The sequence below is a fragment of the Clytia hemisphaerica genome, unplaced genomic scaffold (genome assembly GCF_902728285.1).
Source record: "Clytia hemisphaerica strain Z4C2 unplaced genomic scaffold, Clytia hemisphaerica genome assembly, whole genome shotgun sequence".
NCBI classification, from domain to species: Eukaryota; Metazoa; Cnidaria; class Hydrozoa; order Leptothecata; family Clytiidae; genus Clytia; species Clytia hemisphaerica.
In genome coordinates, this window is record NW_027104590.1 from 405,806 (window position 1) to 428,693 (window position 22,888).

Genomic DNA, 22,888 nt, shown 5'->3' on the forward strand with positions numbered 1-22,888 from the left:
GGTAATTTATCATATTCTTTTCTGTTTCGTACAATCAAACACAGTAGAAAATATCGATTTCTCATCCCAATTAGTATTGCCGTATTAATTAGATAGTACCCTAATTAACAAGCCGGTCCCAGGGTAATATACATTTGAATTATATCAGACTACCTATTTTCTTTCAATGTTATTTTTTCGTATTTTGTGTCTAGTTTCTGTGTTTTGTTTACTTTTTTTTCTGCTTACGAATATTGTTTTGACTGTTTTAGAATAATCGTCATAATTGTATGCTGACGTTAAACACACAACGCCCACAATGATAATCAAAGCAACTTTGACTGCTATAATTCGTTATTGCTATAATTCGATATTTCTGTAATTTGAAATAATAAAATTCTCCGCTCAGGCGGCAGGGGGTATTAAAAAAAACATCCCCTACAAGTTTTGTTATAAGAACTAGTAAAAGTTTTCTGAGGCTCGGCTGTTCTTATTTTTTTGGCACTTTGAGTCTCAAATTGTTCTTATCATGTACTTACTAAATGGTGAAATTGTGGCTCTTTGGGCGTTACACCCAATTTTTACTACTTTAACCCCTAAATTGCTTGAAATTAACCCTTTCAGTCCCACGCGACCGCACTGCGGTTCCTTTGGACCCGTCGTTTTTTCCCAGAGGACTGCATAGCGGTCCCTGATTTATTTTTTAAATTGTGATGTTTTGGCGGGAAATAAAGAGATGTCTTTAAACAGCTTTCAAAGAAGATAAGATAGCGCGTCGTGTGCAAAAGACCGCGTAAAAAAAGCTTGTTCGAGTAAAAAGTTTTGTTTACAAAAGTATTTACAAAATTTTTTGCAAGCAAAATCTGTAAGGCTGAAAATGGGATTTTTTACAACTTCTATCAATCATTATGATTTTTCTATGAGGACTAATCAAACAATTCTTTTTTCAGTTAGTAGATACTGCTGTGCTAAACATTTATCAGAAGAATGAATTGGTTTAAATCATTTTTTCATAAAAAAAATTACCATTGAATGGCAAAAAAATACTGTTTTCAAATTTTTTTTTGCCTTTCTCTGGTCACGTGACACGCTGATGACGTCATTTTGCAAATTTTTTTCTATCAAAATGATCCTCATATTATAAGTGAAAAAGGGTGAAAACTTGAGAGGACTAGGTTTAGTGATTCCAGAGATATTGAAGCATAAGTAAATGGATTCAAAAACTCGTTTTACGGCTCTGGGAAAGTAGCTGTGAAAACTCTGGGACTGAAAGGGTTAAGTAATTTCAGGCTCAGCATTGTTTTTATTGTTCTTATATAAAAAAATTGTAGTTTAAGTTCGAATAAACGAAAATCAAACTGTACTCTTCTCATCAAAAAGCATTATTTATTTATTTCAAAAAGCCGAATTACGATAGCAAATTAATGAAATTGTCTGCTTGTCCTTCTCTGCTTGAATTTTGATAATGTCAGCAATTTAGCAAGACGCGAAATTGCGCTCCTAAAACAAAAGACATACTGTTAACTCGAATAATTAAATTAGAACCTTCGCAATTCGAATCCTTCTGTTATTCGAACTTAAAGGTTTTATTTTTACATAAGTGTTCCCGTTTCATATCAGAAACATATTTCATATCAGGACAGTGTCTACCTATTGTTATATTGTGCTGATAAAGCAAAATATGGTTTTTCTTTTCCTCTTTCTGACAAATCTTGCTCCACATCCGTGTCAATATAATGTGTAAAAGCTTGTGAATAAAAATTGTTGAGTAAGCAAACGATATAACTTTTATTTAAAAACAAAACCTATAAACCGTTTGACCCTTTAGCTGAAAAGTGGCATAATAACCTCTCTGTATTTCGAATATTCTTCTAAATCAAAAACTTTTAACGGTCCCTTGAAAATCGAATTAGAGAGAACTGTACTTTACGGTTTTGCACTCGAATAAGTTTGAAACATTTCCAGATCTTCCTTTGCCGATAGAAATAGGGTTTCCAATCAATCAAACTTTTTCAATAGATCATGACATGAAACAGTGTTCTGTGGTCACATGACAAGGTTTACTATCAATCAAAGTAAACAGAAAGCAAATCTTTATTTTATAGACTCCATTTTGAAAAATATACTTTGAGAGTAAAATATCGACGGCTGATGTCGGCTTCTATTTGAGGAGACTTTGTTCGGCAACCTGAAGACATTTCAACCAGGCTAAAACTAACTACTGTAAAGGTTAGAATACTTATATTAGCAAAAAAGAGTGGAAGAAATAAGAAATGCTTTATTTTTGACAAAAAAGCCAGAGTAGCCAGTGCGAATGGTGGTTCAGCTTTAAAACTTTTGGGAGAGAATAAATTCTTGGTTTTAGCCTAATTCTGCCAACCGGAGCTGTCTCCAACGGACGGGGTGTTCTAACGGGTTCGTAATACGGCCATGTACTCACTTCAAATAAGTTTCTAAATAATTCTTTTTTTTATATATGATTTGAAAAACTACATTACACTTACGAACATATACTACTTACAAAAACAAACACAGAAAAAATAAATAGCTCCTCCCCCCGAAAGACACTAAGTGATATCGCCAAGGGTAATAAGCTATTGAAAAGAAGAAAAAACTTAAAGGGAAAACCATCACTAAAAGGATAAACACAAATATTAAAAAATATTAGAGATCATTAAACTAAAATAAGGCACAACTAAACCTCTCAGAGTCAAGAATAAATTCAATTGCAAGATTAATTATTGAGTTGTTTAGGTTGAAAGGTAATTCTGGATCACCGTACAACAAAAGGTTGTAGAGCTTAAAAGGGCTTAGTGGATAAATATTTATGTCTAGGTACTGAAGTTTGTTGAACTAAAGATGTCCTTGCCTGAAAGTTCTAAATAAATGAAACCGAACCAACTATTCAAATGACTCTGCAGAAAGGCCATCTCTTCTAAATTGATATTCTCTTTATCTTGTCACATTTTTGAATAATTAATAGTCTCATTTTCTTTCTGATGACAAATAATCAACTATAGTCTGTGTCATCACCATCTGGTAAATAGTTTCAAAAGGGTCTGTTATTACGTGCGTAATAATACGTCCCATAAGACATGAGTGGTTTGTAAAGGATCCTGCTATGTCCCTTTTTAAATGTATGTGTCACGTCCAAAAGTGATTCACAATTAATATTTTAATATTTAAATTTTCTTGAACTCGAGCAAATGTGTTCCCCTTTCGTGTTCGAGTTATGACGATTCTAATGTATGTATTTGTTTCCCAAACTAAATGCTTTAAAAATAAATTATTTTACTCTAGCAGACTATCTTCTACTCAGTACTCGTTTATAAACTCGTTTATACACCCCTTCTCACAGACCTGGGGGATTTTTTCAGCCAGTGGGGATAAAAACCACGGACCAAAACTCAATCGGGATTGATATTCCCAGCAGAGCCAGAAAATTTAGTGGGGATAGGTCTTTTCATAAATTATTTTAAGTGCAACGCCTGCCTCGTTTTGAAACCATTGCCAAGGTAATCAAATCCCTTGAGTCTCCAGGTGTTTCTTGTTAAAAGAGTAAACTTCTTATGAAAACCTCTGTGGTAATAAATTACCATAGCAATATTTTGAAAACGAGGTAAGCGTTACTTGTGACGTAATGTCATAATTGATGACGTCATAAAATTAAAATTTGAATATCTTAAAAAGTACGTATCAAAAGATTATGAAATTTTGCCCATTGATAGGTATTGGCAATCCACTAACTTTTGAAAAAAAAACTTTTTTGATGACATCAGCAGAAACTAGCAAAAATCTATCTTGGCTGAAAAAATGATGACCTTATCATTCTTTAGAAATCCTTTTTCGTGAATTGCTTCCTCTCGATAATATGCATCTAGTAAGGTGAAAATTTCATCCTATTTTGATCATAAATTTTTGAGATATTCAAATTTTGAGTTTTATGACGCCATCAATTATGGGTGGGTCTTATGTCCTTTTGGGACATGCCATAAGTTACACGAGGTGGTGATTTGCTTATCTGGATATTTTCAGCGGCGGAAAAAATTAGAATATAATTTTCTACCGGGGACGATATTTTGGCTAATTTTTCCAGTGGGTTTCTGCGAAAAGGGGTGTATTCATGGTCATTTATTAGAGTGAGAAGCAGAGAATAGATACCTCGTTGGAGAATTCCTGGCACACGAGGAGTTCCAAACACTATTTCGATCAGGAAGATTCTTCTTATTTTTTTTACCCCTTTGGGGATATTCTTCCTTATTAGAAAGTCGAAAAATGACTCGATCTATAAAATATTGGAATATCAATCCCGATCAAGTTTTGGTTCGTTATTTTTACACCCACTGGCTGAAAAATCCTCCCGGGTCTGTGAGAAAGGGATGCTTAAACAAGTTATTTTATTTTAAGTCAACAGCTATATTGCTAATTCTATTTACGGTTTATGCTGTACACCCTTTTAAAACAAGTCATCATTTTCAAAACTAAATAACGCCTAAATTTTAATGAGTGGGAAGGTATAATTAAACAGTGACAGGTATATATTTACCCAAAAGTAATGTTCAAAAATCGAATAAAAAACAAAATTACCAATGATTTTCACTTCAATATCTTGGTGGACCTTAAATTTGCTCCCACTTAAATTCCAAAATTCAAAATCTTTAAACCAATCTTAATCTATTAACTTTAAATCTTCAAGTTTGAATCACACAAAAAATGTATATAATGACAACTTTTATGTTCGCAGAAAACATATATTTAAATCAATTGTCAATTTTATTTTCCATTTTTCATAAGAGAGGTAAAGCGTAGTACATTAGTCACAAATTGTTTTTAAGACGGTCCATATCTGATTATCTAAATATGGAACTATGATTTCCATATAAGGAAATGTATTGTCAATGTCAAAACAATAAATCTGTTATATTTTCACTCCATTAACAAAAGAATTGACATAAAAAAACAATAAAATTTGTCTATTGTCAAAACTTAGCGGGCTGTTGAGAAAATATATGAAAAATTAAGTGTGTTTTAAAGATTTGGTTTTATTTTAAGAGAACAATTTCACTCAAATAACCAAAGTCGATGTTTTTTAAGCCCATATGTGACCCACTATTTATAAAATAATCTTTTTCAAGAATATTAAATTGAAAATTTCTCTCGCTTCTTGAAAGTAGATAAAATACTCTTCAAAAAGTTTTTTCGCCCTGACAAAATATATAAGTATTTTGATATGTTTTGAGTTTAGTCCACGTATGGGGTAAACTTATTAATCTTTATGTTGTTTCATTATTTCGAGAAGCTTTTTTAGGGCGTTGTTTTTTCTTTAGAATGTCGGAAAATTCTTTGATATTTTTTTTCTGGTGAAAATTCTTTATTTTTCTTATAAGATTATCCTCACCTATACAAACTTGGCAATTCAGAAAAATGTTTTTATCGAAGAAAAATTAAAATTTTAAGAATCGGCCTCTTTTTTACCTAATATTTCTGGTGGTCTTGGCAAAAATCTTGATACAAATTTTTTGCGAAGACTAAATTTCGCGAAAATTGCTAAAATTTAATCCACCTTTTGAGTTTCTGTTGATTTTCAAAAAATTTAATGGCTTGCGTGGAAAAATTGGAAAAAATTATTTTATAAACAGGTTCTTTTAAATTATATTTCTTATAAAAAAATTCTTGACACAATCTAACATGGTTCCAGATACAAAGACAACAATGGATTGACGTTAGATAGGTCAGTCGGCAAAAAAATTAAATTGAAAATGATCGCCGAAGAGGTTAATTGTCTGACGGTAACTCACTGACCAGACTGTCAACATGACCGAAAAGGAGAAAGTTTTCAAAACATCATAGCTTGATATGTCAAACCGCTAAAAACGAAATTTACAGACAGTTCAAGGAAGAATCATTTACGTTAAAGAGAAAGAAAAATAATCTGGATTTCTTAGCCATAAAGCACCGTCACCAAAATTCCGATGAATTTGATGGATCAAATCTTTAGTTATACGTTTTTGGGGTAAACGGACCGGTCTGTAAAATACCAAACATGGTTGGTTAATTTCTATCACTTGTGAAAGTTTCAAGTCAAAAGCTTCAGAAGTTCCTAAGTTCTAGTGCGAGAGTTCGATGTGTATTTTACAGAACCAGTTTGCAAAGTAACAAAGATTTGTATTTACCAAATACCTTATCAAGCGACCATAGTGCAATGGCAGAGAATCCAGCTACGGTGCGCAAGGTTGTGGGTTCAACCCCCAGCCGGGTCATATCAAAGATTCCCAAAATGGTACTTGATGCCTCTTTGCTTAGTGTTCAGCAATTAAGAGAAAGATCAAGGGTAATTGGAGGATTCCAAAATCGAAAGAGGAGCCTTCGCGTCACCTCCAACAGACTTATTTACTTAAAAAACTTACAGTATATACTTTCCATTACTTGTTTCATGGAGGTATAAAGAAACAGGAGAAGTATGCTATTGTAACCATGCTCGCCCTACGATTAAAAACATTACGATGTATGCATGCTCATAATCTCATATATCGTGCATTTTTAATGAGCTCTTTTGTTGATAGGTAAAATCTTATTGGCTAACTTAAGTGTTGGAAATAAGATGGGACGAGATTCATTGTTTCTGACATTGGTGTAAGAAAATATTTGGATTAAAAATGGGCCTGTAAACTTCGCAATCCTTCATCAAATGACAAGATTTTTCGATCAACATTTTCTTCAAGGTGAACTCTATTGCTCAATACTTTCCTCCAAAATTCTCCAGCGACTTTTTGTCTACAAATTGGGTCTGAAATTGTGTGTGCTTATAAAGAACTTTTCATTTTCTGGCTTGAGAAAATATCTTTTCAAAACAAAATTTAATGGATGACAAAATTGAACGCAAACTTATTTCGTGGAGCTAAATTTTATTTTATTCTGGTATATTAGAAGGCTGGAAATCTTCGATGCTGATAATAAGAATGTCCAGAGCAAACTTGAGTTCTACTAAAAAGTCGTATTTCATCGGGCGAGCCTAGAATTTCTTTTGATTTATTACATAAAAGAAATCAAAAGACTTTAACGACCAATTACCGACAAATTCATCTCCTGTCTTTCTTACATATAAGGGAAAAAGTTCAGCAATATCATGGTCAATTCAATCAAGCAATGCGTGATTCTTAGCAAAATTTACATTCCTGGTCTTTAATCGCTAGAACTAATTTACCAAAGTTAAACGTTTTTCAAATTATAACTGAGAAAGTTTCCAGAAAAGTCTTATTTCAGGGAGCTAGGGCAGTTACCTCCGACCCTATCAAAGTTTATAAGACATTAATAATGAAAACATAAAAATATCTCCCGAATTTGAAAAAAAAAGGTCAATCATGGTTTTTTGTTTGTTTACCTCCAAAAAAGGACTGGATCTAGCGGTATGGTTTTGCTAGGTACTTAAGCAATGCCGAAAAATAGAGTTTGCCAAATTACACCAGGCCACTTTTAAGTGGCATCCAGTCTATCAAAAAGCTTTAAGTGGCCCCCGGGCTAGGGTTCACTCCATAATCCTCACATAATAGATGTCTAGAGTCACCCTAATCAATTATTTGATGCAAAAGCAGGCTCAACAGTCTTAATAAGTAATAAATTTGAACACAATAGCTTTTAATTATTGACTATTTACAGGTGTGAAATGAAATAATTTTACAATAATCTTCATCAAATAATATAATACTACTGCATTTATTAATTTCTTACAATAATTTTACAGAATTAATTAAAATCTTTTTTTTACACAAGCCTACACGTAAAGAATAATTTTTTGCTCTCCCCTTTGCTCTCATAAAAGCATAAATAAACCCAAACCCAACCCGAGAAATTTTAGTGGCGCAAAAAAACATGTGATAATTCATCTCCGATATTCTGATATACAGAACCCGGTAGTAATCGATTAAATCGATCATCAATTCTAATCGAATTCTCATCAAAATAAGCTAAAATTTGGTACCAGTCGGTAGAATTTAGTGGTTGTCGTTTAAAAAAAAAGCTTTCTTTATGTATAGACCTTTTCATAAATTACGTCACGAAGATCACTTGCCTCGTATTCAAACAATTTCCATGGTGATCATGTCCCTTGAGACATCAAATTATTTTTTTATGAATAGAAAGTGGTTGTGATAAAATCCGCTGGGAGTTAATCACCAATAATTTCAAAACGAGGTAAGTGATGTTCGTGACGGAATTTATGAAAAGGCCTATCGGATTCTCATCCAAATAAGCACAAATTTGGTGTCAGTCTGTAGAATTTAGTGGGTGGCCTGATCTTTTCCATAGTGAAACTTACTAAGGTCACTGTTGGAAAAAGGTGGAAAAGTCATTAACTGTCTGTCAAAGACCCATTTCAAAATCTTATGGCAATGAATCACAGGAAATAAAATTGCCTTCATAACAAATTCCTGTTGGTCAGACCTAAGTTTTTTTTAAACTCTGGATCACAACAAGAATAGCCATCCATTATCATGAATTATATCATGATTACCCATAAGTCATTACGTTGATAGTGAAATTTTCGAACTTTTCGCTGCAGCGCCCGCAAGCCTGCGATAATTTTTTCACGTAACTGAAAAAGCTACCGGTTAAAATGGTGATTTAAGTTATGAAGTGCAAAAAAAATTAAAAATTACATCAACACGGAATCAGCACAATCTGAATGACGTCATTTCAATGGGCGATGGGGCGGAGGCTCGAATTTTGAAACCATTCTTAAGAAACGCCGTGGCGGTGTCTAAAACGAAAAAAAGAAAAGAAAAAAATGAATACGTTTTGTATGTGTATGATTGTTAGATGCATGTATTGTTGGTTAAATGATTCGCTGGATAAGACTTTAAAATTTTTTTAATATTCATGATATCAATGAGGTATGTCCTCTACGGAAACACACTGGTTTTTACCATTAGTGGCAATTTCAACATTTTTTCTCTAGCTTAGATTTGAAACTACTGGAAAAAAAACAGGGCGTTTCTGTTGAAAACATTACGTCATTAATATCATGAATATATACTGAGTGAAAAACTCTGAGTGCAGTTGAAAACCGTATTCATTGATTTCTTTCCTTTATTCGACAATACACGTTTTTTTATAAGAACATCCAAAATTTCAGAAGCCTAGTTTTAAGCCTAGAAATGTTCTTAACATGTTCTTATTTTCGCCATTTTTTGAGTATTATTTTTTGTCCATTTTCCTAAGAAATGTAGTGTTTTGGAGTCCGCAAAGCCTTAAAATGTTCTTAACTTGTTCTTAAAATTTTGGCTATCGAAGCCGTATGTTCTTATATAGTTTGTTCTTAAAGAAACGTGTAAGACACAGACACAGATATCTTATAAAAAACTCTAGATCGAGCTACTCCGTTCCTGGCTGAAGCAAATTATGCACCATCTTTATGAGTATCACTGTTCAGTGCCAGTATGAATTTAAGAATGTTTAGCATGAATTGAGCCTTGTGTTAAGGTTATTGAATGATGGACATTCTTCCCACTGTGGATGTTAGAAATATTGGTTTTTGAGAGGTTTTGCTGTATCAAATACTTTTCTATCGATACAAATAAGACGACAGTTTTATGGACTCTGAACCATGCTGAAGTATGATAAACAGAACAAAATGTTTCATGATGTTTTTCGAGTATTTTTTGGACGCTGCTGCTTCATCTTTTGTATACGAAAGTTACTAAATTGAGAATGCAAGATTTTTATGAGAACAACCAAAATTTTTGAAGCTTTCAGATGTTCTTTACATGTTCTGATTTTCTTCGAGTGCTTTTGTCAAAGTAACCGAGTGCTTTTCTTTAAGTAACCAAGTGTTTTAGAGTCCACAGAGCCTTAAGATGCTCTTAACTTGATCTTAATATTTTGGTCACCGAAGCCTTATGTTCTTATATAGTATGTTCTTATAAAAAAAACTTGTTAAACTTTTTCATTAAACAAAACAAAAACAACAAAAAAGAAAGTTCATACAAAACCATTACTTGTTTCGAAATCTTCATGAGCAATTTTCCCTTGCAAATCTGATCGATGTTGTTTTAGTTGAAAACCGTATATTCATTGATTTTGTTCCTTCTTTCGACAATAAGACATCTTAGATAAAACTCTAGATCGAGCTACTCCGTCCATTGCTGAAGCAATTTATGCATCATCTTTATGAGTAGATCAGCGTTCAGTGTTCTAAGTGTTTTAGAGTCCACAAAGCCTTAACATGTTCTTAATTTGTTCTTATTATTTGGGCCACCGAAGCCTTATGCTCTTTTATAAAAAAAACTGTCAAACTAAACAAAACAAAAACAACAAAAAAAAAAGTTCATACAAAACCATTACTTGTTTCGAAATCTTCATGAGCAATTTTCCCTTGCAAATCTGATCGATGTTGTTTTAATTTTCTCAACACTTCACCATACATCACCATATTCTTCGATTTGATGAATTTCAAATACTCAGCCTCCCTCAGTGTGATCACCCTTAAAATGGTTTTCTTGGGTGTGCTTCCAAATTGACCAAACATGAAATGCAAGAAATAACCAAGAACCTGGGATAAACATCCAATGATGGATATTGAGATTGACACAACAAAGAGGAACCACATGACCAAAAGAACATATTGATACAGAACATGTGTAGACATTTCACAAACAAAGGAATGGCTGTTGTGGGCTGTTGCACCAAGATTTGTGGCCGATTCTTCAACGTCACACATGCCCATGGATGGCAATAATTTGTTCCCTGTGGTGGAAGAAATATTGTGAAAACACACAGTTAAATTCAAAGCGATAAATCTAGGGAAGTCACTTAGGCAAGATTGGGTACAGGGCGTGCCGTTGGTCTGGATCCACATTTTAAGGCTCTAATGATATCTGACAGGGTCCCGAATTCACTAGTTTTAAAGATGTGTATCTGACAGAGACTCTTGAATATTTGGACAATTTTTAGGGTTCGATTTTGGGATGTGACAGGGTCCCAAATTCATCAAATATTAATTCATTATCTGATATTGTCCAAATTTCAAACTCCAGCAGCACGTCTCCGGCAACCCCCTGGAGCGTTAAAAATTTTCCGACACAAGGTTCAGTAGAACAAGCTGTAAATAGCAGAAATATAAACATAAGAAAATATTTTACACCTTAGATATAGAGCGGAGGCTAATCTGAAAGTAGAGAATAACGAGTTCAAGCAAAATTCAAAAAATTGACCAGGCTGCAATTAAAGGATTCCTTAATTCGTGATATTCATGACGTAATGTTTTATACGGAAGCACCAAAAAAGGCCGGGTATTTACCACTCATTTTGAAATTAAACAATAAAATTAGTGGCAAACACCAGGGCTATTTCAGGTGCTTCTGTATAAAACATTACGTCCTGAATTTCATGAAGAGAGTCATTAACCTCATTTTCAAGAAAATTAATTGCATTTCACAGGCCCGGCGAAACAACCGTAAAAGTGGGGAGGCTGAAGGCTCAAAATGAGATAAAATTCCCTAGGAATTTGAGAAAATAATCTCATTTGCTCAAAAGTTGGGAGGCTGAAGTCTCCCAAGTCTCCCCGCTTCCACCGTGCCTGGGTGGGTACGAATTAAGGGTATATAATTATTATGCAAACTGACCTGGTTTCTCGATCCTTCTCCTGTACCTCAACCCAATATGGTTTTCATCTGTGCTATCGCGTGCCCAATCCATATAGTCGAATCCGTAATTCCGATAATTACCATTAAGGAGATAATCAGTGAAAAAGAAACCGAAAAGGTTAGCAATAACGTATGCACATTTCACAATGACATTCAAAAAGATACGCATGCGCAATTTACCAATGGAATTGATTTTGTAGTTGAAGTAATTTCGGACGATATGGTCTGCATCACCGGTAACCGATTCCAAAACTGACTTTAAGGAGATAAGATCAACATTGATGATCCTGAACAAGACATATGGGAGATAATAAAAAATAGCTAAAGCACCAATGTAGAACGGCATCCATTGATAATGGAGATAATATTCTCTGGTCAATTTGGTGCACATACCAACTCCCATATTTGATGCCGATGTTGAATCACAAGGATGGTAACTCTCAGATGTGAAACCGTCCATCTTTAAATTTGACGGAATTCCAGGATATATTTGATTTTCAACCAGCTTTCTTTCTTTGTAAACATAGAGCCCGGATATCCAACAAGCAGCATGAACAAAGTCTTTAGAAACGTCAGATTTGTGAGCTTGAAGGCAATTGATTTTGTCCGAGAAATATTGGAACCCCATTACGACAGATGCTATGAGTAGCATTTTGGTCATAAATATACGACTGAATTGATCGCAAGGTGAATCATGTCTTGGTTTAATCTTTATAGAGATGATGTCTTTTAGAGAGCGTACTACTACCATTTTTCAAAATCAAATTGATTTTTTTAAGTCAGCAATGTTCCTTTAGTGAAAATTCCAAATAGCTAATGGTTTATATTTACACTTAATCTTGACAAACTTTCGATTCCCAACAGACAGTTTGGTTGTCTTTTTAGCACCACAAAAAAATTGACTCCAAGGTAAAATCACTCTTTAAGATGTTACATTGTTTGCATTGCCTTCTAATCTTGATCTAGGTATGCAAGTTTACGCAGCCCAAATACCCTTTTTAAATTCAATTCACTGTTAAAGTTTATATTTGAATGCTTTGTGGTACAAAGATAGAGAATTAAACATGAATTATTCTTCAGATTTTCCAGAGAATTTCCAGAAGTTAAAAGATTTCAAAGTATCATAATGCAGAATGGAGAAGAATTTCACTGGAGTCCCTTTAAATGTATTCCTTTTCGACAAAAAGCTTCTTTTAAAAATCTTTTTCCTTTGAAAAGCCACAGTTCAAAATATGGTTCCAGCCTTTTCCAACTTTGGGTAAGAAATATCAATTTAGCTTCCTACCATTATTCAACTACTTGCTAACCGCGAAATGTTTAGAAGAATCTATACTTATTTTTTTCATTAGTTTTTAAAAGTTTTGTATGAATTCTTTAAAAATTTACCAATAAATAGTTACAACTTTTATTTTTTTTTGGCATCCAACAACTTACATCGCAAATGGTTCCTACCAAAAATATTAATTCCCGTGAAAAACATTGAATTGAATTGAAAAGGTAATTTAAAGTTTTTAGCCAATGTGTCTGGATCCTCATCTAACCAAATCTATTCTTAAAAATAAAATACTGATCCATTTCAGGCAGAAAAAATTGACAAACACTGAAATGGTTTTTGTAAGATAAAGTCTTTGATTCCAATTTCTCCCAAAAATAAAAATGAACTGGCTATTTTCATTTAATAAAATGAAAATGCTAAAAAACGCAATCAGCCAAATAATGAAATTAAACTGAAGATTTTTTAGTTGTGTTTTCTTTAATCATCGACTTGATTAATTTTTTGTCCTTAATATAAAAAGAGCCCTTTTCTGCCCTTTTTTAGATAAACTGATAAACTGGCATGTGTTTTTGATATTTTCTTATTGTCATTTATGCGAATAACTTGATGATTTTATTAAAATATCAACACGTTTTTTTTTCTTGAAGTTTTACTTTTTCTTGTGAAAATTGAAGCTAAACCGAATATAGAAGTCTAGTCTAGGTTTATATCAAAATTTATCAATATTTTTCTAAACATTTCGGCGATTAGTAGAAAAGTTACAACAATTTCCTGGCTATCGAAAAAATTTCTAATTTTATGCGGACACCATTTAAAGATTTTCGGTGAAGTTTCACCCCCTTTATAAATAAGAACCCATAATTACTTTTTAAAACTCCGATGTTCCTTTTTTAACACTTTTGCCCTTTATTTGCTTGAGGCTGGAGCCTCTATTTCAGGCAAGGATTATTCTCAAAATATTCTATTTTTTTCTAATTCTTACTTTTTTGAGCCTATTGCTCTTATAAAACTTCCTTTAAAAAAGCTTTAAGTGCTTCGCATTTCAAAGATATCGATTAAAAAAATCCGAAATGTTTTCAGCTTGAAATTTGGTCGAAAAATTGGTTTAACAATTATTATATATTTTGAATGGGTTGAATTTAGTATTTTGGAAGCTAAGTAACCCTAGGTACTAGGTACTCACATGATTTGAAAATAAAAAGTTTGGATTTTCTGAAAAGTTACGTCTCAAATGTTGACTAAGATTCTAAAAATCAAAAAGGAAACCAAACCCTTATTATTCATTATAAAGATCCTTTTCTAGTCTAGTGAAAGTAAATAGACGATATAAATAAATAATTTATTGAGTGTTTTGGATTTTAGAATCACTTTATAAAATTAATAGAGAATCAAATATGGAATAATACTAGATCATCAAAAAATAATAATTCCCTTGGGGCAAATCGTAACCCCCTAAAAATCACGAAAATAATTCTAAGGGTCACCGTTTCTAACCAATATTATTCATTTGGAATTATCTTGTACTTTTGTACTAAGTTTTATCGGGGAAAAAATGGGGAAAAGTGACGAAGATTTTGAGGGGGTGACGAAATTCTTCCCCGACGAAATATTTCCCCGACATCTTATCACCCGACCAAAACTTGTACCCGATTTTTTATCCCCGACCAAAACATTTACCCGAAATTTTATACCACAACTTTAAACGTCGAATTACAAGACCCATTTTCGAGTTAGTGAAGGAAACCATTTCATTTGAACAATTTAGTCGGGTGAAAGTGACAAATTTGAAATTTTGGTCGGGGAAAAGTAACGAATTTGAAATTTTGGTCGGGGAAAAGTGACGAAAATGCCTCTAGGTGACGGAATTTTCCCCGACGAAAAAAAAACCGACTAAATAAAACTCCGACATTTTTTTCCACGATAAGGTGTGTACCAGAGTGTATCTCACGTTTAACAGCGTGGTGCAATGAATTTTGAAATTACCGTAGATATTGAGTCTGTTTACAGCGAACTACTTGCCTATAAACAATACTTAAAAACTCATTAAACTTATAAGGTTTGACATTAGGTTATTGAGACGCACGACAAAAAAAACACATGGCCTAAAATTCAAATTTGTTAAAATGGCTTTTTTATTGAATAGCTAACTTTAAAATTCTCGATATCGGAACGTTTTGATATTCGGTGACATTTTTTTAGATATCAATTTCTGGAAATTATTGGAAAGCGAAAGCGACAGTCTCTGATCTCTGAAAGCAGTCTCTGATTTCTCTAATCCTTACCAACAGTAAACACTGTTCTTTTGAATAGAGGGTTCAAAATTTTTAAAGCCTAGGGATTTCTCTTTCTTTTATTTGAAAATGTTCTGAACATGTTCCTATTTTTCACCATTTTGTGAGTATTTTTGTTCATCTTCCTAAAAAATCGGGTATTCTAGAATCAAAGTCTTAAAATTTTCTAAACTTGTTATTAATATTTTGGTCCCCAAAGCCTTCTTATACAGTTTGTTCTTATTCAAAACGAATATACACATATTTTTGGCAGTTTTGGTAAATCCAGCATTATGAGAATGCTCCTTCCTGGCAACAAACATGTTAAAATATATCACTTTGTTAATAAGTCTTTAAGTAATTTTTGGTGGCAGTGAAATATTCTTAGGGCATTCTTATTTTTACTCAACGATGTATCTCTAACTAGGCCTTCGTTAAAATACAAAAGGACCCCTAAACAGCACCCCATCAAGCCATCCTCTTAATTCTTTTGTTCCTACATCAAAATACGAAAAGTGCCAAAATTGATTAATCAAACAAAATTAGCCTAAATCACGCGCATCGAACCTCGATTTATTTGCTCTATCAATGGTCACGACCAAAGTCCCAATCACGCCATCACGCAAACCGATGAGGGTGTCCTATAAAACTGTTAACATATTCATTCTCAACGAGACCGGATATTGTTTGGTCTACCGAAATTTTCAAAGCTCTTACGTTGCAATATATATGAGAGACACTCTGGTACAAAGTAGATATTAGTTCACTCATGACAAATCATAGTCAAAAGATTTTCAAAAATATGCAAAAAGTTAATTTTATCAGCATTCATTTGATTCATTATCCCTTTGGAAAGTATTTCTGGTGAGCCTTTGATCAAAACTTCCTTTCAAAATTAAATAAATTAGCGATTTTTAGTTCATCAAAACGGACCGTACTGGCTCTTACACACACGTCTCTGAGATATTGGTATTTAAAACACTATTTTCAATGGCCCTGCAATAGACGCAAAGTGGCTGAAAATTTACAAGGAAAATTAACCCAATATAATCTTTTGTACAAATTGATACTTTTAAACTCTATCACTTTAGGAATGTAAAAATGATTTTCTTCAAAAGTTTTGATTTGTTTTTGATAAATTTGAATAATTCTTAAAATGAGGTATACCATAAAAAGAGGTATGCCACTGCTAAGATTTTAGTACCGACTCCCTGATTGAACAGAAAACGTTTTAAACTTTTTTAAGTGCATAAATAAAAATGTCTGACAACCTAAACATACCACCATCACGCACAGAAAAAAAGACTAAAAAAGACTAAAAAGGAAAATTCGAAGGAGTATTCAATTTCGAAAGATTTCGGACTAAAAAGTCAATCAATCAATAAATAAAATATTTCAAGTGATTTTTTAAATTTGCTTTTTTATTGTCAGTCCATAAGAATTCTTTTTTGATTATATTAATATAAATCAAAGTACGATGATATAAAGCGACAAGTATAAATAATTAATTCGAAAAAGCGTCAAACTGCGTTCTTAAGTAGGAATTCACAATATAGATTTCCCTTAATTGAGAGATTTCCTGATTTTCCTTGATTTTAAGCTTTTTATTTTCATATTTTTAAAAAGAATCAGAAGAATTCACTTCATTAGTTTTTCAATCACCCATTAAAAGCAAATTTACTTCATATTTTGAGTTTCTTTGAAGAAATAAGGGAAGCATCCAACATGCATGATAATTAAACGTTAATTAATTAGTTCTTTTAAAATATACCATAGTATACTACGGCTATAAGAAATTGAAGTTTAATATTCGTGAAAGAAAAACAACACATTTGTAGCTCGTTAATGAAAAGAATTGTCGTATGAAATATCTTTTAATCATTTCCGGACGAGAAAAATGCACTTTTCGTTAAAAATAATTCAGAATATTTCACAGGACGTCTCGCAGTCCAACGGTAGTTGAACTAGCTTATGGGAGGGCTCATTTCTCGAGATATCCTCGTTTGAAATATGGCTATTTGTTTTGGCCATCCTGTGGCTCGTGCGCCAGGAAAGGGTTAAGCTCGAAAAATATAACAAAATATGAAGCAAGGGCAAATGTTTTTCTCAAGAATAAAAGCGGGATTTTACGGTATTGGCTTGAGAGTGAGAATCTTAGAGGTGAAATTTCAAAAGACCTCGGGCTTGAAGGTATTGAAGTTTATAAATCTCCATACAAATTCAAACGAACCCTTAAAGCTAACTATCATTTCTTAAAGGGAAATTCAAATTTTCAGGAAAATTGATAAAAATTTTGTAATAATTTAAAAAACTGAATGAGGAAAACCTTTTTTTCAGACATTATAATTTTTGAGAATATTAATTAAAGCGATAACTCCGTAACGTTTTATATATATATGTCATTAATATTTCACGAATCAAAATAGTTGAGATAACAAGAATTTTTTGCTTAGCTCATCAAAAATTGGAATCTGAATTTCCATATAAGGAGAAATAAAATAATTGAGGAACTGATAGAACATTATTTCAAAAATATATGAAATCAGGAAAAAAGTGACGTTATCATAATCTTAATAACATTCGAGTTAGGTTCTATTCTGAACATAAAAAGAACCAAAATATAGCATACCAAAAATATACATGAACCAAGACAAACATTATAAAACTAACTTTTGAACTAAAGTTGAAAATCAAAAAATATACTTGTTTTCAAGATTTTTTCGTGAGTATTTTATTTCATGGTTTCAATTAATACAACAATCTAAAACAATTACAAAAATTTGCAAACACTATGTTAGAAAGAAGTTATAGAACACTGAAGTAAATATCAAATTGTCCCTCCTCAGGCTTAGCGCTAGACAGGGACCACGACATGATCTGAAATATTGAGGGGCCAAAATATAGTGACTAAAAAGCCATGGTTTTCGACAACGGGAGAGAATTTTAATTTGACTCCCTACCTTAAAATGGCCATATTTCAAACTGATTTTTCCTAGAAATGAAGCTATTGGGATTAAGGGTCGTAAATTGCCGTTGAAATGGACCTTATCCTATAGTGACAAAAGAAGGCTTTTTATCGAAGTACTGTATTGAAAAGTTACTGGTAGACAAACTAGTCATTTTAAAACAATTACATTGGCTATGAAAGGAGCGATGACCAATCGGTCAATGCGTCAGCACCTGAAACCATGGATTCCCGGTTCGAATACCAGTTCCGTTCAGTTCATAGATTGTGTACCCAGTGAATACAATGGAAAAACTGCCTAAAAGTCTTTGATAGCTGGGCTATCTACGTTAAATATATGACTGCTTGCTGATTGCTTCATGTAGATTTCCAATTTTGAATTGTTGCTTATTTACAGGCCACAATGCAGAAGAGGTCAACATCAATCAGTTTCAGCTCATTCGATTTTCTATTCGATTAATTCTAACATCAAATGGACGCAATCCATAATCGATTCTTTCTTCAATGGATGACTGATCGGCGAATCGATAGGTAATTGATACTCATCGATTGGTGATCGATACTCGTCGATTGGTAATCGATACTCGTTGATTTGTAATCGATACTCATCGATTTGTAATCGATACTTGTCGATTGTTAGGGGTTTTTCAAAGTCTGAAAATCAAATATCCGAGGCTACCAACGGATTCAGCGTGAAAAGTAGATACAGAAAATAGGGTTTTTTGTTAAGTTTCTACCACCTGGTGCCGAGAAATGGCATTTTTAAGGTGAAAAATCGACGTTTTTGGCGTTTTCCGATGACGTCAGCATTTTTCTGGGAGCATCAGAAGAAATTATTCCCACAGCTGAATAGCTCTGAATTAGTAGTATCCGAAAATGGTTTGTTAACTTTCGATGTTCTGATCTTGAGATATTTCATTTTTAAGGTAGGTAAATGTGCTGAAAAACTGCTGACTCAGCAAAAAATATCGATAATTTTCAATATTTAAACCAAAATATCTCGGGAACTAAACATCGAACTAGACCCTTGATAAGTTCTATCGATTAACTGAAAATCGATTCACTCGAAAACTGCAGGAGATTCGAAATGCAATTTTTTTGCCAATTCTACACCGAGCATAATATCAAAAATTTGCCCTGATCTAAGGGGTGCTCTACGAAGTGACACAATTCACTACCTTGGCCGCAGGTCTATCGATGGTATTTGAATTTAGTATTTTTTTTTATTTACTTTTTATGACAACTCGGGATGAAATGATAAGCTATATTGAAAACAATTTACATAATGTTAGAAGGAAAACTAAACAATATTAGATACCTCCATTCGAGATAAATCATCCCTGTAGCATTTAGGTTGAAAGGTTAACGAGGCGCTAAGCTCTATTGATTGAGATAATCCAAGGGAATTTTGTGCTTCATTGTAAATCTTTATAGACTTTGTTGGTTGCAAATGTAAATTCAAACGCAATCAATATCAAATGAGTAGCTTAAATCGAAGCCATCGCCAAACAATTTCAAAATTAAAGAAAGGATATAGCAAGATCACGTTTCCAGCTCATTATGCAAAAGGAGGTCATCGTAAAACACAATTTCCCAGTGGTGGATCTAGGGGGCGGGGTCAAAATTTACGACGGAGAGTCTTCTTTTCCTTGTTAGGAGTATGAATAAAAGAAACACTCCCCGCTCCTTTTTAGATCCGCCACGTTTTTATGTTTCATCGCATGTGAATCGAATCATACAGTTATGCAATAGATTTGACTGACATATCATCCTCCCTACATTTTCTCCCAAATTAGAATGAGTGACCGCAAATTTCGTTATAATGATATAAGTATATTCCCTTCAGATTTGAAGTCTTCAGTCCCTCTTGTGGCTTCTTGAGAGAAAGATTACAATGAAAAGTTTTTGAACATAACTTTGAGATTTCCAAATAAAACAGATTTAATCCCAAAAAAGAAAGAAGTTGGTTTTTGAGGGTCGAAGGAAATTTCCCTCTGTGAATTACTTTTCACGTGTCTGAAAGACATGGTTTTTATCAATTAATCACACCTTATTTTGCAGATCGTGAAACTTCAAGGTATAGAGCCTTAAGTAAATCTGAATATACGACTGCTATTCATGATATGCACCATTGCAATGTTTTCTGACATAGCTGATTGGTCAAAAATTGGTCAATACGTCACTTTCAACCAACCAGCTGTGTTGGGTCCGTGGTGCATATTATGAATAGCAGTCATATATTCAGATTTACTAAAGGCTCTATACCTTGAAGTTTCACGATCTGCAAAATAAGGTCTAATTAATTGATAAAAACCATGTCTTTCAGACACGTGAAAAGTAATTCACAGAGGGAAATTTCCTTCGACCCTCAAAAACCAACGTATTCATCATCATCATCATCATCATCATCATCTTTCGACCGCGGTCGAGATGATGGATTCCACCCTCTGGCGCCAAGAATCGCGGTCGCGCATGGCAGTCTCCAGGTCACTATAATGAAGTCCAGTGTCCCTGCTGTGTCCCAACGTATTAATGTCAAATTACACTACCAAGTCCATCTAAAAATTATGATGAAATATAGGAATATAAGTAGTTTCTAAGAAATTCAAACCAGGGAGAAGGATCCATAAGGATGCACAGCTTTTTCAATTTCACTGAAATTGGCATCATAAAACTTTGAATTTGAAAAATTTACAACCCAAGTTCTTAAGTTAAACTAGATCATTAAATCAATTTGGTATCTACTGCTTATGAAATTGAATAGTTCAGACAGTCGTTATATCCATGAAATTACTTTGAATTAACTTTGTAAATAATAAAAATAGAAATCTAGGCATAATTGATGACAATCATTGAATAATCTAGATAACAATCCAAAGTAAATTGTAATCGGTGATTATCGATCAACTATAGATAATCGATTATAATCGATGAAAAAACCATCGATCAACACCGATTAGTAACAGATTAATGTTGGCATAGTTTTCTGAAGGGTGTCGGGTCACACATCAAAGCATCTTGCTTTTTTTGTTAAAGAATGTACCACACTCCTCCTTGATGAAAATTAAAAATCACCCTAGAGGCTCGACGTGTCACAGGGTACTTTTATCACAGCGCGCTTTCCCGCAGCCTTAGGAAACTATAGAGTGTTTATGTATCCCTACAATTGAGGACGGCTGAGTGAATGAAACGATTTAAAAAAAAACCGCCATAAAATCGAGAACATTAATAGTGCTGATTCATCGTCGTCCTCAGTTAGTCAGGATCGAGACAAATAACAAGTTAACTGTCTCTATCGCAGAAGAACATATAACACATAAACTCGCTTATGTAGGGTATTTCAACGCAAACAAAACATCAAATATAATTTTCAATGAATAAAGATAATAAAAGAGTACCTTGATTTCTGGTAATGTCTTTGGATGATGTTTTTCGATAGTGATGAATGTTATGACCAAAACAGCAAGAGTGGTCTGAAATCAAAAAGTGTTAAAAATAAGGAAAATCAGATGGAATGAGCTTTTATGACTTGTGAAATCTCTTCACGGTCCTGAGTATAACTTCCTATTGTTTTAGTCCAATTATTTACGAAATTTGAGTGGAGTTGGGTTCTTACGATCAAATTTTATTATTTTATTCATGAGGGCCAAAAACTTGTAACTTGAATATTTCGAATTTGGAAGACATTTAAGCAAAATCATATGGAGATATTGGTCAGGGAAGTGTTCACGAAATCAACAGTCGAAAGACATCAAATCATCTGATTATCTCTTTAAAACGATATAAATTGCATCCATTTACTACTCAACCGTGTTTTACTCTCTCCAATTCGAACTTCTATCATTCCAATCTTTCTATACTTCGAACTAGTTCCAGTCCCCGTCAAGAAGAAACCCTCTTAAATTACTTTCTATAGCATTTGTCATTCTCAAAGTCAATATTATTGTCTCCGTTAGGATCTTTGAAATCTCTCGTTAATTCGAAAAAAAAAATTCTCCGTTCGAGTTCGAATTAGCGAGAGTCAAAGGAGTACAATCTTAGACCTACCGAATTGAACGATTTTCCTTCTCAGACTAAATCCCTAAAATCCACTCATACATAATTTCTTAAAAGAGAGGGTTGGACCAAATCTGACAACAATAACAAATACATGTTTTTTTTTTATAAGCAAGTGTATGCCCCTTGTTCAGGCTCGTGTATGCTTAAGTTCTCAAAGCATCCAGGCATAGTTTATGCTTATTATATGCTTAAGAATCATGCTTATGATTCACCCCGAGCCAAGTATTTAGTGAAATTTCAGAAATTTTGTAAAAATTTGTTCAGACTTTGGGAGCAGTGGAATGTTAGCGAGCCGTGGAATGTCTTATTTTTTACTTGACCTCTACCAAACCTTTTTAAACAGATAAAAATGACCTCTTGAAAAATATTTTAGGCTGACTTATATGCTCATGTTATGCTTAGGAATTTTGCAAATCTGAGCCTTCGTATGCTTATAAGCGTTATGCTTATAAAAAAAAAAACATGTAGGCTAAATCTGACTAATCTGCATCAATCAACATCACTTTTGTCTGATTATGGACAATGGAAGTCAATCTTGAAACCCTAAACAGATTTACGTTCCTATTCGATAGAATGGGTTCTAAAAAAAACAAAAAAAAACAAAAAAAAAACAAGAAAGAACATTACGAAAACGAAAGCTATTCAAAAACTATTGTATTCGCTAAAACCGTCGTCACACTTCGTCAAATTTTAAAGCATT

At 33.2% G+C, this 22,888-nt stretch overlaps 2 protein-coding genes across 2 annotated transcripts in view; both read right to left on the reverse strand.

Annotated features, from left to right (window-relative positions):
* Nucleotides 1-22,888, reverse strand: part of LOC136823602 (innexin inx3-like) — a 31,480-nt gene that overhangs the window by 5,285 nt on the left and 3,307 nt on the right. The window contains exon 4 of the mRNA XM_067079783.1: nucleotides 21,528-21,602. The gene's annotated coding sequence lies outside the window, so the exon portion shown is untranslated. The remainder of the gene's footprint in view (nucleotides 1-21,527; nucleotides 21,603-22,888) is intronic.
* On the reverse strand, nucleotides 8,133-12,808 carry LOC136823608 (innexin inx2-like). Its single transcript, XM_067079790.1, has 3 exons — nucleotides 11,598-12,808; nucleotides 9,972-10,719; nucleotides 8,133-8,734 (listed from the first exon to the last, which is right to left on the reverse strand). Exons 1-2 carry the CDS (start codon nucleotides 12,367-12,369, stop codon nucleotides 10,301-10,303), a joined length of 1,191 nt encoding a protein of 396 aa, XP_066935891.1. The 5' UTR covers nucleotides 12,370-12,808; the 3' UTR covers nucleotides 8,133-8,734; nucleotides 9,972-10,300.

Bases quoted from the DNA above. Each gene is read 5' to 3' on its own strand.
- LOC136823608 (XM_067079790.1), bottom strand. From the start codon at position 12,369: ATGGTAGTAGTACGCTCTCTAAAAGACATCATCTCTATAAAGATTAAA. The intron at 10,720-11,597 runs GTCAGTTTGCAT...CTTCCACCACAG, and splicing joins GAGAAGGATCGAGAAACCAG to GGAACAAATTATTGCCATCC.